Genomic DNA, 14,228 nt, shown 5'->3' with positions numbered 1-14,228 from the left:
CATCCAAATATATACACCTGTACTAATTTGTCCCAAATATATACACTGTACCACAGTCAACATAATACATACAAACTACTGAATAGTGTCACTATACTTTTGTCAGCCGGCATAGAATCTGTTTGTTTTTTTAAACCAGATTAGGTCTCATTCACATTGTCAACAGAAGGGCTACAATATCTGAGCTGATCTGGATGAAACGTTCAGGTCTGTCGAATGTAGTGACGGTAAACCTGGCTTTAAAAAAAAGACCAACTTGTTTGATCAATTATATACACAGTGAATTCCATGAACACAAACGGGAAATGGTCACAATCACAGACACTTGATGAGTAAATTGGCTTGTATAAACTAAAATCAATTGTATCATCCAATGTTTATCTTTTAACTGCTATTCTAGGCACAGTCCCTAAGTAAGTGTTTGCTATTGAATTGGGTATTACCACTCTGAGTGAAGTCCTTAAAAGGGATCCCGGACTCAAAGTGCTCTCTTCACACAGAACCACGGCTCTGATGGGCGAGTGCTATCGACGCAGACTTTGGGTTTGCTTTGCATTCAATTCATGGTTGCTCTTCATCACGATAATGTCTTTATTAGAAAATTGTTTCATCACAGATGCTTTGCCACAGATGAGCCACTGCAGACTAGATATGAGACCCATAGTTAGAGCTATGATTGACACCTGCGTTTGTCCTACGGTCCTACTCAGTGAAAAGGTGGCATGCATCACGTCCTGATAGATAGATTGACAAGTGGGCTTTAAGTGGTCTTCATAGTGGGCCAATGTTGGCCTATAGTAGGCAACTGAAGACGTTTGAAGTGGACAGGAATTTGACTATTTTATACTTTCAATCTGCAATTATCAATTGTTTTTATGATCTGCACATATTATAGAATATATAATTGTACAAAAACAATGCATGGTTTTGATGACATTGCGATATATATATATATTTTAAAAGATGTTATTCAAACATATGCGTGCAAATGTTTTAAATATTTGCATGCAATAACCCAGATCAAAACAAAGTGACACCACCCCTCCTGTAATTGCAAATTGCAATTTCAGGTTGGATGAGTTCAGCTACGCAGGGAATGTCTGCAGATAATTAGAGATAAGGAGACAAACTCACAGAGCACTGAGATATTGGAGCCTAGCTAGTGTTTCGCTCACTGTTTTGGAGCAAAGGCTCAGAAGGCGCTCGCTTGGTGGTCATCAGTGGCTCACACACACCGACTGACCATTTCGCATTGGGAAACAGGTAAACGTTTTTAAGGCCACCTGCAGGGACAAGGAACCAACAGAGACAGATGGCGCGTTTCGCTTAATCGACTCATTTGTTGGGACCATTACCGGAGGAGCATAAACCGGAGGGACGCACTAAGGACACGAGGAGAAGCCTCATACGCAGCCCTCCTTACTTCAAGCACAGCGGGGGGCAGAGTCGACTGGACACTAGGTGCCCACTCTCTCCTCCAGTCAAGGAGTCCCTCCCAGTGTGTTTATCATTGGGGTGTAGAGCGCGGTAATCCTCTTACTCCTGTCAACAGAGGCGGAGCGATTCTTTTATTGCGTATACACTTTTCGCTCTTTGCTTATCGGGTGTGCGCCTGTGTGTGTGCCTGTTGAGAGGGAGCAATGCACGGGGCGCGTCGTGGTCGAAGTGCGCCAACTCAAAAAGTGGGATGAATTCTGGTGGAATAGCAGTTTAAACAGAGTCCAGCAGTGGCAGCAGCGGCGGCGGCGGCAGCGGCAGCAGCAAGACGACCAGATGCGACCGCGGCGATGAATCGTCTGCGGACCCTGAGCGTCGAGGCGGCGCTGCTTTTCCTGTCCGTCGCTCAGCTCAGCCAAGGTACTGCAACCCACCTGGACTCTGCAACACGTTCCGCTCCTCAGGGTTTGTTCTCAGGACTGCTTTATCTTTTATTTTTTATGGTTGTCTTTAATACTTAGCATGATAACGACGTGCAGTCGAAATATTTTTTTAATTGCTTTTTTTTTATTATTATTATTCATTGTTATAATGCCATGTGACCCATAGCCTACATTGGTGCTTGGAATGGAGATCATGTCAGATTGTAGCCCTACTACTACTCAAAGCACATGAGAGTTTAAGGAGTCTGAGCAATCATTTTCATTATCAGTAGGAATATTTTTGTGATGGAGAAAGAAATGGACATTAAATGGGTGCTTATGGTTGCTTCACCAATTGGTAGGTAACCGCTAGAACTCATGCGCTCAACACACTGAAACTTTGGCAATAATAAAATACAGTGTATAGGCCTATAACATCCAGGGAAAACAACAAGCTTGTTGTTTTTCCAGTGTAAGCTATCCAGGGGTTGGAAAGCCTAACCCCTGGACAGCGGTCCTCTGTGATTGGAACAGCTTGGTGATTCGGCACCCTAAATAAACAGTAGTGCCTATAAATACGACCAGCACATGGAACAGATGTCAGGAGTGAGTCACCTGGGTGATCCACGGGTCAAGGGGCCTGGTTGCCAAGTAGTGGTGTGTTTTCATGTGTTTTTGTGGACCGGCTGTTTCATCAGTAGGTTACTCATCTGGATTTTATCGGTTAACCACAAGGAAAATAAGATTGTTAAGTCTGAGGTTGGACCGGTTATCTGCTACTCCTTGTGTTCATTCTCCTGTTCTTGATGTTTGACATCGGCCAATTATACTTTGTTAATTATCAAACTTAACTAGGATTTGCATCCCTGCAACAGTATTTGATCTCACGGTGCTCTTGGCGTTATGTACTCACTCTGTATTTATTTTTGTGATCTAATATTTGCTTAGTGTAGCCGATTCTTCTTAAGCAAGCAAAGGCTGCTCACAGGCGCCTCTAATACACCGCCGACAACGTCATCGTCGATCACCTCCACTGTCAGACGCACCTGATGATCGGCATACCTCGTTCCCAGAGAAGCACGCTTGAAACTGGCGGTTGAGTGATCAAACACAGAGGGGCAAGAAAAGCACCTGCTGCTCCTGTGCCTCTCACTCTTTCCAGAGCCAGTGTCAATGGCCTGCGCCCACATTTTGTTATATTCATAGTAAAAAAAAAAAGTACAGGTGCATGAGAAAAATATTTGCGCTGTTAAGATCAGCATATTTGATTGATAGTTGTGTATTTCTATTTTAAAATTTCTATTTTTTATATAATGCCATATATTTTATATTATGCAATCGTTTAAAGTGTGACTATAGGTGTTAAAAAAGCTACAATTATAAAGCAGTTACGCTTTACAAGTATAGATTTGTTTCTTTTAGAGTTAAAAACGAAATGTTTATGAAACAAAGCCTTCCCTGGTTGGTCAGGTGCAAGGGCCACACAGAAATATGAAGGCCATTTTTTTGTTATATGTTTAGTAGAGATCATTCAATCTTGAAGACCTTATACATAAGTATTTTATTTGCATTTAATACTTTTTAGTCACGAAGTCCATACTCTCAATTATAAATCCATTGTTAGTGTGCACCTTAGCCTATAACGTTTAATATGTTGTTATAACTTCACGTTTAACTATTTTCAATGTGAGCAAACATGTGAAAACTAAAACTATGACACTAAAATCAAGATTTCCTATTGAAAATGACATGCAGGGAACCCATTATACATGAAATCATGATCAAGACATTGAACTAATGGAGGCCCTGATTTGTAATCAGCCTCCAGGTAGAATAACCAGCAGTAACCCCACTAAACATTGAAGGATATAAACTCAGTTCCCATGCGTTTTTCTGTGAGAACCTGGCTGTGACCGGTCCCAGCAGCCTTCCCCGGCCAGGCAGGATAGCACATCAGCCACCCAGAAGAGCAGCAGCTTATCCGGGTGTTAGATTAAGAGGCATTACAGCCCCTCCAGCAGCAGAGTCCGTCTTACATAACCAGTGCCCCCCCCCACAGACAGTTCAGGAAAACGGCAGCTCCTGCGATGTTCCCTCGGCGTATACCGCGCGTCTCCTTGCGTCTTATTGCGTATCCTCGCGTCGTGTTGCGGCTCCTTGCGTCGTATTACGTCTCAATGAGTGTTGCCAGATTGGGCCAGATTGGGCGGGGAAATATGGCCCAATCTGGCAACACTGTCTCTCAGACCTGCAGCGGAGTAACGCGGGACTGAGCTGCTGTTGCCAAGGCGTTTCTCACGCTCCTGTGAAAGCAACGTGGAAAAAATTTATATTTTTCAAAATATGCGTCGCTGTTTCTTTGGAGGTGGTGCCTGGTTTCATCATAACAACAGGGACGATCATAAAAGACACATAGGGTGGTTATACTGGTTTAGTCAGCAGGATTTGAAACAGGTTGCATGTTGTGGAAAGGAGCACTGCTGGTGGAAAATAAAGCAAAGGCGTTGCATTTAATCATTTAGTTCCTTTTAGTCATTTATTTCTATTTAGTCATTTATTTACATATGTAGTTTTAGATAATTTGGCCCTTGTATATTTTTCTTTATCCTACGTAGGCTATGTTTAAAGACTTAAAGGGGGAATACAGTAGGGATGAGTAATATACAAAGATTTGTTATAATAATAATGATCTATTTGGTGGGTCGAAAGTAGCTCCACAGGTAGGTGACAGACTGAACCCTCGTGACACCTTCGTCCAAATCGGCTTCCAATTAGCCTAGCGAGGCTGCGAGGACACAATCTGCGAGTGACTAAAACATAGCGAACACGGAGAGTTGCTGACTGTTCCTTCGTTCCTTCCTCCAGCCCTCAGGTGTGTGTGCCACCTGTGCACGAACCACACGTGCGAGACGGAACCGGCCGGGGCATGCTGGAACTCGGTGACGCTGGTCAACGGCAAGGAGGAGCGGGTCAAGTCATGCCTGACGCCGGCCCAGTACAGCGGGCAGATGTTCTGCCAAGGCTCCCGCAACCTGTCCAAGAGGCACTGCTGCTTCACCGACTTCTGTAACAACGTGACGCTGCACCTGTACTCAGGTACGGCCCGGAGCGGCGATGGGGCATGTGGTGATGGGGGCGGCGGTGTGATTTTGTGTTATTTGCATTTATTCAGTCATTAAGCAGACGAGTGGGAGCTGACGTGACGCCAAGGACATAATCTCTCTTCTCTCTCTTCTCTATCTACTCGCTTCTAATTTCATTCTCTTCTCTCTCCTCTCTCCTTCCTCCCTCTCCCGTCTCTACCTCTTGCCCCTCCATTTTCTCCCTTTTCTCTCTCTCCTCTCACGTCTCTCTCTGCTCTCTCGATCTCTCTCTCTCTCTCTCTCTCTCTCTCTCTCTCTCTCTCTCTCTTTCTCTCTATCTCTCTCTCTCTCTCTCTCTCTCTCTCTCTCTCTCTCTCTCTCTCTCTCGCTCTCTCTCTCTCTCTCTCTCTCTCTCTCTCTCTCTCTCTCTCTCTCTCTCTCTCTCTCTCTCTCTCTCCTCTCTCTCTCTCTCTCTCTCTCTCTCTCTCTCTCTCTCTCTCTCTCTCTCTCTCTCTCTCACTCTTCATTCCGTTCTTTCACAACTGCGTTTCCCTGGCAGACTGGACGGTCTCCTCTGCCAGACTCATGGAGCCCGGTTCCGCTAGACCTGTGATGTCGTGTTCTCTGCTCTCCGCCCTCTCTTCACCCTCTCTCTCCCTCTGCTCTCCCCCTATCCTCTCCCTTTCCTCACCCTATCTCGCTCTCTCTTTATATATTCTCTCTCTCTCTCTCTCTCTCTCTCTCTCTCTCTCTCTCTCTCTCTCTCTCTCTCTCTCTCTCTCTCTCTCTCTCTCTCTCTCTCTCTCTCTCTCTCTCTCTCACTCTTCATTCCGTTCTTTCACAACTGCGTTTCCCTGGCAGACTGGACGGTCTCCTCTGCCAGACTCATGGAGCCCGGTTCCGCTAGACCTGTGATGTCGTGTTCTGCTGGCGGTGGTACCAGGGGAACCATCACTCTCCATGGTTTATAAATACCTCGTCTACGCTCATGTGGGCCTGAGTCGGACTAGAGGGTCCTCCGACATATCGTTAGCCTCATAGCATAATTGCCCAAGATGTATTTAAAGGTTCATCTTGTATTTAGTATAATGCCTTAGGCAGAAAGTGATTATGGAATGTAAAAAGAAAAACTGCTTTTGAACATCCTCAACCTACACACGTGTCCAATCACAGCATAACACACTGGCCTTGTCCTCTGATGAATCATGCCTTGGTTATGAGTAAAACCTTTCCTTTCTGGTCCCCATAGCCAAACAAAAGGTTTATTACAACCCTATGTTTGTTCTCCGGCTGTGTGTTTCCGAGCGAGATGAAAATAAACGACTGGAAACAGTCATTTGATTTGAAAGGCAGCTTGTGTATGATGTTGCAGTGTATGTCTTGTGCTGCCGTGGCTGTAAATGGCTGCACAAGAACATGCTGACTCACAGTGGCTTGAGTATCTGTATTTACGAGACTCAAAGGTATTCATTATGTCAGCAGAGTTGGGACTGCAGTGCACAGTTGGCACATCAGGTTTCTTGGTTGCCCTGGCAACCACATTGATTGTGGGCAATGCTGATATGCAGGTGTTTCCTAGTGGCCGTCTGTGCCAATGAAAGGATAGGGATCAATAAAACGAAAAAGTTCAATCTTTGACAAATTCATCCTATCATGATGAGTATCAATGTGATCCCCTTTGGGCCCTGACTGGACTGGAGCCGGGAGGATATATGGACGCTTTATCTGGGTGTCGAGGGAAGAGGGCTGGGGCTGTGTGGGGGGGGGGTCAGGACAACAGACAGCAGAATCAATCCGTCCCCTGCTCTTATACTGCCAACTGTTCTCCATACCCTGTACCCTCTCTGATTAGCTTCATGGTAGCATTTACATAGACGGCTGTTCAAACCTTCCTAGTCTCTCTATAGCACTTCTCTCTGCACTTCTGTGGAGCAACACTGACTTTGCCCAGATACCAGAATGCGGATGTAATGCATACAGTACATGCAATACAAATGCTGTTTAATAGTGCAGCGTTTTGCTTTTTCAGAAATACTACGGGGAGTATAACAGGGAGATTAACAGGGAGACATGTTGTATGTGAGTTTACATGATACAAGTATTGATACGATATTGTATTTGTTTAGTCCCGAGGAATCGTGTTGGCCATCTGCAGATTTTTGATCAAAAGCTATTCAGCCAACGACAGAGAGTGCAAGAAAATATAGAAATCTGATTTAATATGAAAAAATAATTCATCATTATATCCAAATAATCATCGTTAGTGATACTGTTAAACTCACATTCCAAGTCCCTTTTGGTGTAGTTGATAGGTAGGAGAGAGAGAGAGAGAGAGGAGAGAGAGAGGAGAGAGAGAGAGAAAGAGGCAAGGACAGGTTTTAAATGTCAGAATAATAACGGAGACGATTAATACTTTTAGTCATGAATAGCTTATCCCATCTCTCCTCAAAACTGCCACTGAATAAAAACATCGATGCATAAAACCTGATGATAGAGAAAACGTTGTGGGGACTTGGGATGTGATCTCTCATGCGGTGGTGAGTGCTTAGAAATGGTGAATAAGGACTTTATTTATTTGTCAAGGAGAGAGAGTCAGCAGGCTACAGGAATGAAAGAAACAACTGCTCTTAAGTTGTTGTTTTTGTCCCTCTGCAAGAAGATTGTACAGGGTTACAAATACAACATTTGAAATATCTCAATTTTGTGTTCACTTTCTCGCAATATGTTTCAGGTACTCAAAAAATGCTATAATCACATAACAAACAATCGGCTTGTGCATAGCAAAACTAGAATCATTACCTAATTACCTCCAAGTTGTATTAAGAATTCAATTGTAATCGAATGAATCACATACACGTTTTCATGTTTGATTCCATGGCGTTTGTGTTACCAACTAAGTCCTACGCAGGGCGGCTATCCATAACCAATAGCATGCAGTCATGACCTAACAGAAAGGAATCCCATATCCTGTTATCCATCGCTGCACCTATAGGACGGTCATTAAAGCGATGAGACACAATGGCGTGGGTCTGTGTTGTGTCTGGCTGTCTGGTCAGGCTTCGGCTCACCCCCACAATCACCAGGCCCGGAGCGGAAAGAGAGAATGTTTCTAAAGATAGTATGTCCCAAATCCTGCAAGAGGATCATCATACTACGCGGACTGAGAGGTTTAATCCCAAAGTAGAGCCAGCCAAAGTGCAGAGAGACTGCTTGTTTGTATTCTGCTCGTCGTGGCTTTGTGAGTGTTGACGGCCTTTGAAGGAGGCCATATCATCGGTGCGATTTTACATGCAGAATTATTATTCTTCCTCTTCCACAGCTTCCTCCTTTGAGCGCTGATGGAAACTCCACTAGAGGGTACTAGCATCATTGTGTGAACACAAGATTGATACTTGACATCGGTACGGAAACAAGCAACACACATGTGAGGGTAAAGTGGACGCATTAGACCGTGCACACTCTGTGTCTATGAATGCATCAAAATGCTGATAGGCAAGGCAAGGCAATTTTATTTATGTAGCACTTTTCATCCACAAGCGGACCTCAAAGTGCTTCATATATAAACATTGTCATACAATAAAATAAAATAATAGATAAGAAACACATGCAAAGAAATTTGTAAAACAGATCAGCATTTTAGAAAGTGGAATGTATTTAAGATCAGATCAACAGTCTCTCTGGTACCCACGTATCAGAGACTCCAACCCGACCTAAAGGAACTTGATCCTTTCTCCGGGACTCCAACCCGGATTCTAGGACTCTAACCCAGACAGAACTCGGGTCTCAAACCCTTGTTGATAGGCTGTTGAGTTTTGAGACTCTTATTGTCCGCAGCATACACGCTGTTACCGAAAGCCCTCTCTTAGCGGTCAGAATCCTGACAAACCCCACGCACTTCTTGTTCACCCCCCTTGTGAAATGTGCGTCATCTTTGTTGGCGAGAATTACGGTCACCTGTGTTTCCCCCCTGTTGACAGTTTTGTCTCTTTTTTTCTACTCCCGGTCAAATCCTTTTGCTTGTTCATCTGGGAACACACTAGAAGACTTTTATAGTCATAACCGACCTTGAGAGCCATAAAGACATAAAGCCAGCACACATTTGACTACTGACTTTCACAGATTTAATTAAATGTTTAAATGTGCTTTTTGTATAACAGATCATAACAGTATATTACAGGATATTACAGAACATAACTGTCTATAACAGTATCTTACAGTACTACTACATACGAACAGTATGATGAACAGTATATTACATTACCTTGCATGTTTAACAGAATATAACATGTATAACTGTACATAACAGTATATAGCAGTACACAACAGTATAACACTATATAACACTATATAGCATGTATAACTGTACATAACAGTACATAACAGTATATAACAGTATATAACAGTATATACCAGTATATAACAGTATATAACAGTATACAGCAGTACACAGCAGTATATAACACTATATAACACTATTTAGCATGTATAACTGTACATTACAGTATATACCAGTATATACCAGTATATAACTGTACATACCAGTACATAACAGTATATACCAGTGTATACCAGTATATAACTGTACATACCAGTACATAACACTATATAACACTATTTAGCATGTATAACAGTACATAACAGTACATACCAGTACATACCAGTATATACCAGTATATACCAGTATATACCAGTATCTACCAGTACACACCAGTTCCCAGCGTGCTGACGCTGTCCCTCTCCCTGGTCGCGGTGGGCAGACAGGCCGTCGGCGGAGCCGGGCTGGGCCGGGCTGGAGCTGGCCCTGGTGGTGGTGGTGCCCTGCTGCCTGCTGTGTGTGGCCGGCCTGCTGGGGGTCCTGGCCCTCCAGAGCCAGCGCTGCTCCTACCGGAGGGCCAACAAGCAGGACCCAGAGGAGCCGCTGGAGGACCTGGTCATGTCCCCCGACAAGTGTCTGAAGGAGCTCATCTATGACATGAGCACGTCGGGATCCGGCTCCGGTAGGTGGACCGAGTCGACAGGTGGGCCGAGTCGACAGGTGGACCGCGTCGACAGGTGGACCGGGTCGACAGGTGAACCGCGTCGACAGGTGAACCGGGTCGACAGGTGAACCGAGTCGACAGGTGGACCGGGTCGACAGGTGAACCGCGTCGACAGGTGAACCGGGTCGACAGGTGAACCGAGTCGACAGGTGAACCGCGTCGACAGGTGAACCGCGTCGACAGGTGGACCGGGTCGACAGGTGAACCGAGTCGACAGGTGAACCGCGTCGACAGGTGAACCGCGTCGACAGGTGAACCGGGTCGACAGGTGAACCGGGTCGACAGGTGAACAGAGTCGACAGGTGAACCGGGTCGACAGGTGAACCGGGTCGACAGGTGAACAGAGTCGACAGGTTGACCGAGTCGACAGGTTGACCGGGTCGACAGGTGAACCGGGTCGACAGGTGAACCGGGTCGACAGGTGAACCGACTCGACAGGTGAACCGAGTCGACAGGTGAACCGGGTAGTTAAAAGACTGAAGTCGGTATATAAAACTAGGAATAGTTAAAAGGAGGGAGGCGATGAGGGGAAGGAGTTTATGTGTTTTAAGCGATCTTTAAAAAGTAAAAAACCCGGCCTACATTTTCAACCCTGGTCCCACCGTCCCTCCCCGCTGTCCCCCCCCCCAGGGCTGCCGCTGCTGGTCCAGCGGACCATCGCGAGGACCATCGTGCTGCAGGAGTGCGTGGGGAAGGGCCGCTTCGGCGAGGTGTGGCGGGGGAAGTGGCGCGGCGAGGACGTGGCGGTGAAGATCTTCTCGTCGCGGGAGGAGCGCTCCTGGTTCCGCGAGGCCGAGATCTACCAGACCATCATGCTGCGGCACGAGAACATCCTGGGCTTCATCGCCGCCGACAACAAGGGTAAGGGGACCGTATAAGGGCGTCTGGGAAGTCACCTGACCTTCAGGGTCTTGTCAATTCTTTCAGCGACTGCTTTTGGTCCAAACAAGTTTTGCAGCTATAGGGCCTTACTTATGTATATGGATATGGTTTATGTCATTAAGGTAGGGCCTTATGCCTTAGCCCTACCTTAACGACTTAGACCTCCTACATCCGAAGTAAGGGCATATAGCTGCCAAACACGTTTGGAAGTTGCTCAGGGACGAAAACGCTTGTATGTCTGTATTGTTGTTTTTTATATACTAGTGGACCTAATATACGAGGTATTAAGCAATTTGGTTTAGTACACCGGGCGTAGTCTTTGTATTTCACACTATAATTCAATGCCTCTATTTTTATGATATTTGAAATTATTGAATGGTCGTTTTTTATTCAATGATGTAACATTTAGGCCCAATCCCATTTCTACCCCTTACCCCTTCCCCTTACCCCTTCAAAACAAGGGGGAGGGGTAAGGGTTAAGGGGTAAGGGGTAGAAATGGGATTGGGCCTTAGTGTTTTCTTAGTTTTGGCGTGTCACTATTCGGCCTCCACCAGGCATTCCTCCAGCCTTTGTCCTCCTCTCCCTCTGTGTGTCCAGACAACGGGTCGTGGACCCAGCTGTGGCTGGTGTCGGAGTACCACGAGCACGGCTCCCTCTTCGACTACCTGAACCGCTACACGGTGTCTGTGGAGGCCATGGTGCTGCTGGCCTCCTCCCTGGCCAGTGGCCTCGCCCACCTCCACATGGAGATCATCGGCACGCAGGGTAGGTCTCCAACGCAGGTCTCCAACGTAGGTCTCAAACGTAGGTCTCTAAAATAGGTCTCTAACATAGGTCTCCAACGTAGGTCTCTAACGTAGGTCTCTAACGTAGGTCTCAAACGTAGGTCTCTAACGTAGGTCTCCAACGCAGGTCTCCAACGTAGGTCTCAAACGTAGGTCTCAAACGTAGGTCTCTAACGTAGGTCTCCAACGCAGGTCTCCAACGTAGGTCTCAAACGTAGGTCTCCAACGCAGGTCTCCAACGTAGGTCTCAAACATAGGTCTCTAACGTAGGTCTCTAACGCAGGTCTCTAACCAGTCCCTCCAGAAAAACGCGATTATGCGATCGCATAATTCAACACATAATCAGCCAAAGTCTGCATATTCATGCGGGGGCCCCTTTTTTTCAAATATGCCGCACTTTCTCCTCATAAATTGCAGATTTCCGCGCAAAATATGTTTGGCTTGCATGATTCCATAATCCCCGCTTTTTCGTTCACTTCACTCAAGAGCAGCCATTTCCCCCTGTTGCCATGGGAACATCATGAAGTGACGTATTTACGCGACGTGAAAGTCATCGAAAAGCTGCATTTTTCGCAAGTTCCCGCATTTTCATCGCATAAAATTGCATAAATATGCCGCATATTTCATCGCATTTTTTAAGAAAACGTGCCGCATAATCAAGGATTTTTGGCCGCAGCAATCATAAAAAAAAAGGCCGCATTTTTCTGGAGGGACTGTCTAATGTAGGTCTCTAACATAGGTCTCCAACGCAGGTCTCCAACGTAGGTCTCAAATGTAGGTTTCAAATGTAGGTCTTTAACGTAGGTCTCTCACGTAGGTCTCCAACAGAGGTCTTTAACGTAGGTCTCAAACGTAGGTCTCAAATGTAGGTTTCAAATGTAGGTCATTAACGTAGGTCTCTAGCGTAGGTCTCCAACGTAGGTCTCCAATGTTCCACCTAGAGTATACTAATACTGGAGGGTTTTAATACTGGAGTGTGCTTAATACTGGAGGATAATAATACTGAAGTATACTAACACTATAGTCTGCTTATACTCAAGTTTTATAATACTGGAGTATGCTTAATACTGGAGTTTACTCATACAGGAGGCTGTTAAATACTGGAGTGTGCTTATACTCTAGTAAACGAATACTTTAACGGTAGTATACTACTGAGGTCTACTCCTATGCTGAAAACTGCATTCATAGTTTTCATTGAGGTGGAGGGATCCCTCTTCTGTGTTGAAGGGATATACAAGTGAACTTGGCTTGACCTGAGACCGTGCTACGAGCTTGCAGGACACAGTTATCCCTCATGATGATGAACCTTCGGCCACTCATCATCGTGTTCAGGGAGGGCTATGCGGAGGATTATGGCGGTGCGGAATTAATCCTCCCTTCTAAAAAATAACGCTGCAGTTATTTTTAAAATCTCCCTAAAATCTCTACCTTACTTTATATTTAATACTAGATGCCACGCACAGCAGGGGGTAAAGAGTTTCAGAGTTGGTTCCTAATCTTAAAGTTGAAACGCAGGTCTGTTGTATAAGCGCTCATAATTGATTTAGAATGAAGGCCATTTATCACAGAGCTGTAGCTAGTCTAACAGGAGTCAGGACTGCTGGAGGAATTAAATATGAACTGACTACAAATGTTATTAAGATACGTCAATATATATACATTATACTACTATATAATGTATATACCTGTAGCAAATATGTAAATACATTATACCACTTTATCATATCTAAATATGCATAATTATGCTACTATACGCAATCAGAATATGCATACATTATTCTACTATATAATTTATAAATAAACATACATTATACCACTATATAATATGTAAATATACACACATCATACAACTATATAATGTGTAAATGTACACACACAATATGACTGTATAGTGTATAATATACATACATTATACTGCTATATAATCGGTAAGTAGACGTAATATACATTCATTATACAACATTATGATGTATAAATCTACGTGTTGGACCTGCAGGGAAGCCGGCCATCGCCCACCGAGACATCAAGTCCAAGAACGTCCTGGTGAAGAAGAGCGGTGCCGCCGCCATCGCCGACCTGGGCCTGGCCGTGAAGCACGACTCCAGCGCCGACACCGTCCACGTCCCCGCCAACCACCGCGTCGGCACCAAGAGGTGGGTGGAGCGGTACACTGAGGCAGGAGTAGGGCCTAGGTGGAGGAGTACACTGAGGCAGTAGGTCTAGGTGGAGGAGTAGGTCTAGGTGTAGCAGTACACTGAGGCAGTAGGTCTAGGTGGAGGAGTAGGTCTAGGTGTAGCAGTACACTGAGGCAGGAGTAGGGCCTAGGTGGAGGAGTACACTGAGGCAGTAGGTCTAGGTGGAGGAGTATACTGAGGCAGTAGGTCTAGGTGGAGCAGTAGGTCTAGGTGGAGCAGTAGGTCTAGGTGGAGCAGTACACTGAGGCAGTAGGTCTAGGTGGAGCAGTACACTGAGGCAGTAGGTCTAGGTGGTGCAGTCCACTGAGGCAGTAGGTCTAGGTGGTGCAGTCCACTGACGCAGTAGGGTCTAGGTGGAGCAGTACACTGAGGCAGTGGGGTCTA

The 14,228-nt window shown here is 45.4% G+C and overlaps 1 protein-coding gene across 1 annotated transcript in view; it reads left to right on the top strand.

The window, feature by feature from the left end:
- The first annotated feature begins 818 nt into the window (after nucleotides 1-818).
- LOC130373014 (activin receptor type-1C) overlaps nucleotides 819-14,228 on the top strand; it is a 19,369-nt gene continuing 5,959 nt past the window's right edge. The window contains exons 1-6 of the mRNA XM_056579214.1: nucleotides 819-1,857; nucleotides 4,725-4,955; nucleotides 9,700-9,939; nucleotides 10,612-10,842; nucleotides 11,462-11,629; nucleotides 13,646-13,802. Coding sequence (XP_056435189.1) covers nucleotides 1,788-1,857; nucleotides 4,725-4,955; nucleotides 9,700-9,939; nucleotides 10,612-10,842; nucleotides 11,462-11,629; nucleotides 13,646-13,802 — 1,097 coding nt within the window. The 5' untranslated portion in view covers nucleotides 819-1,787. The remainder of the gene's footprint in view (nucleotides 1,858-4,724; nucleotides 4,956-9,699; nucleotides 9,940-10,611; nucleotides 10,843-11,461; nucleotides 11,630-13,645; nucleotides 13,803-14,228) is intronic.

The sequence above is a fragment of the Gadus chalcogrammus genome, chromosome 20 (assembly GCF_026213295.1).
Source record: "Gadus chalcogrammus isolate NIFS_2021 chromosome 20, NIFS_Gcha_1.0, whole genome shotgun sequence".
Lineage (NCBI taxonomy): Eukaryota > Metazoa > Chordata > Actinopteri > Gadiformes > Gadidae > Gadus > Gadus chalcogrammus.
Note: the sequence above shows the minus strand (reverse complement) of the source record. Positions and strands in the feature narration are given on the sequence as shown.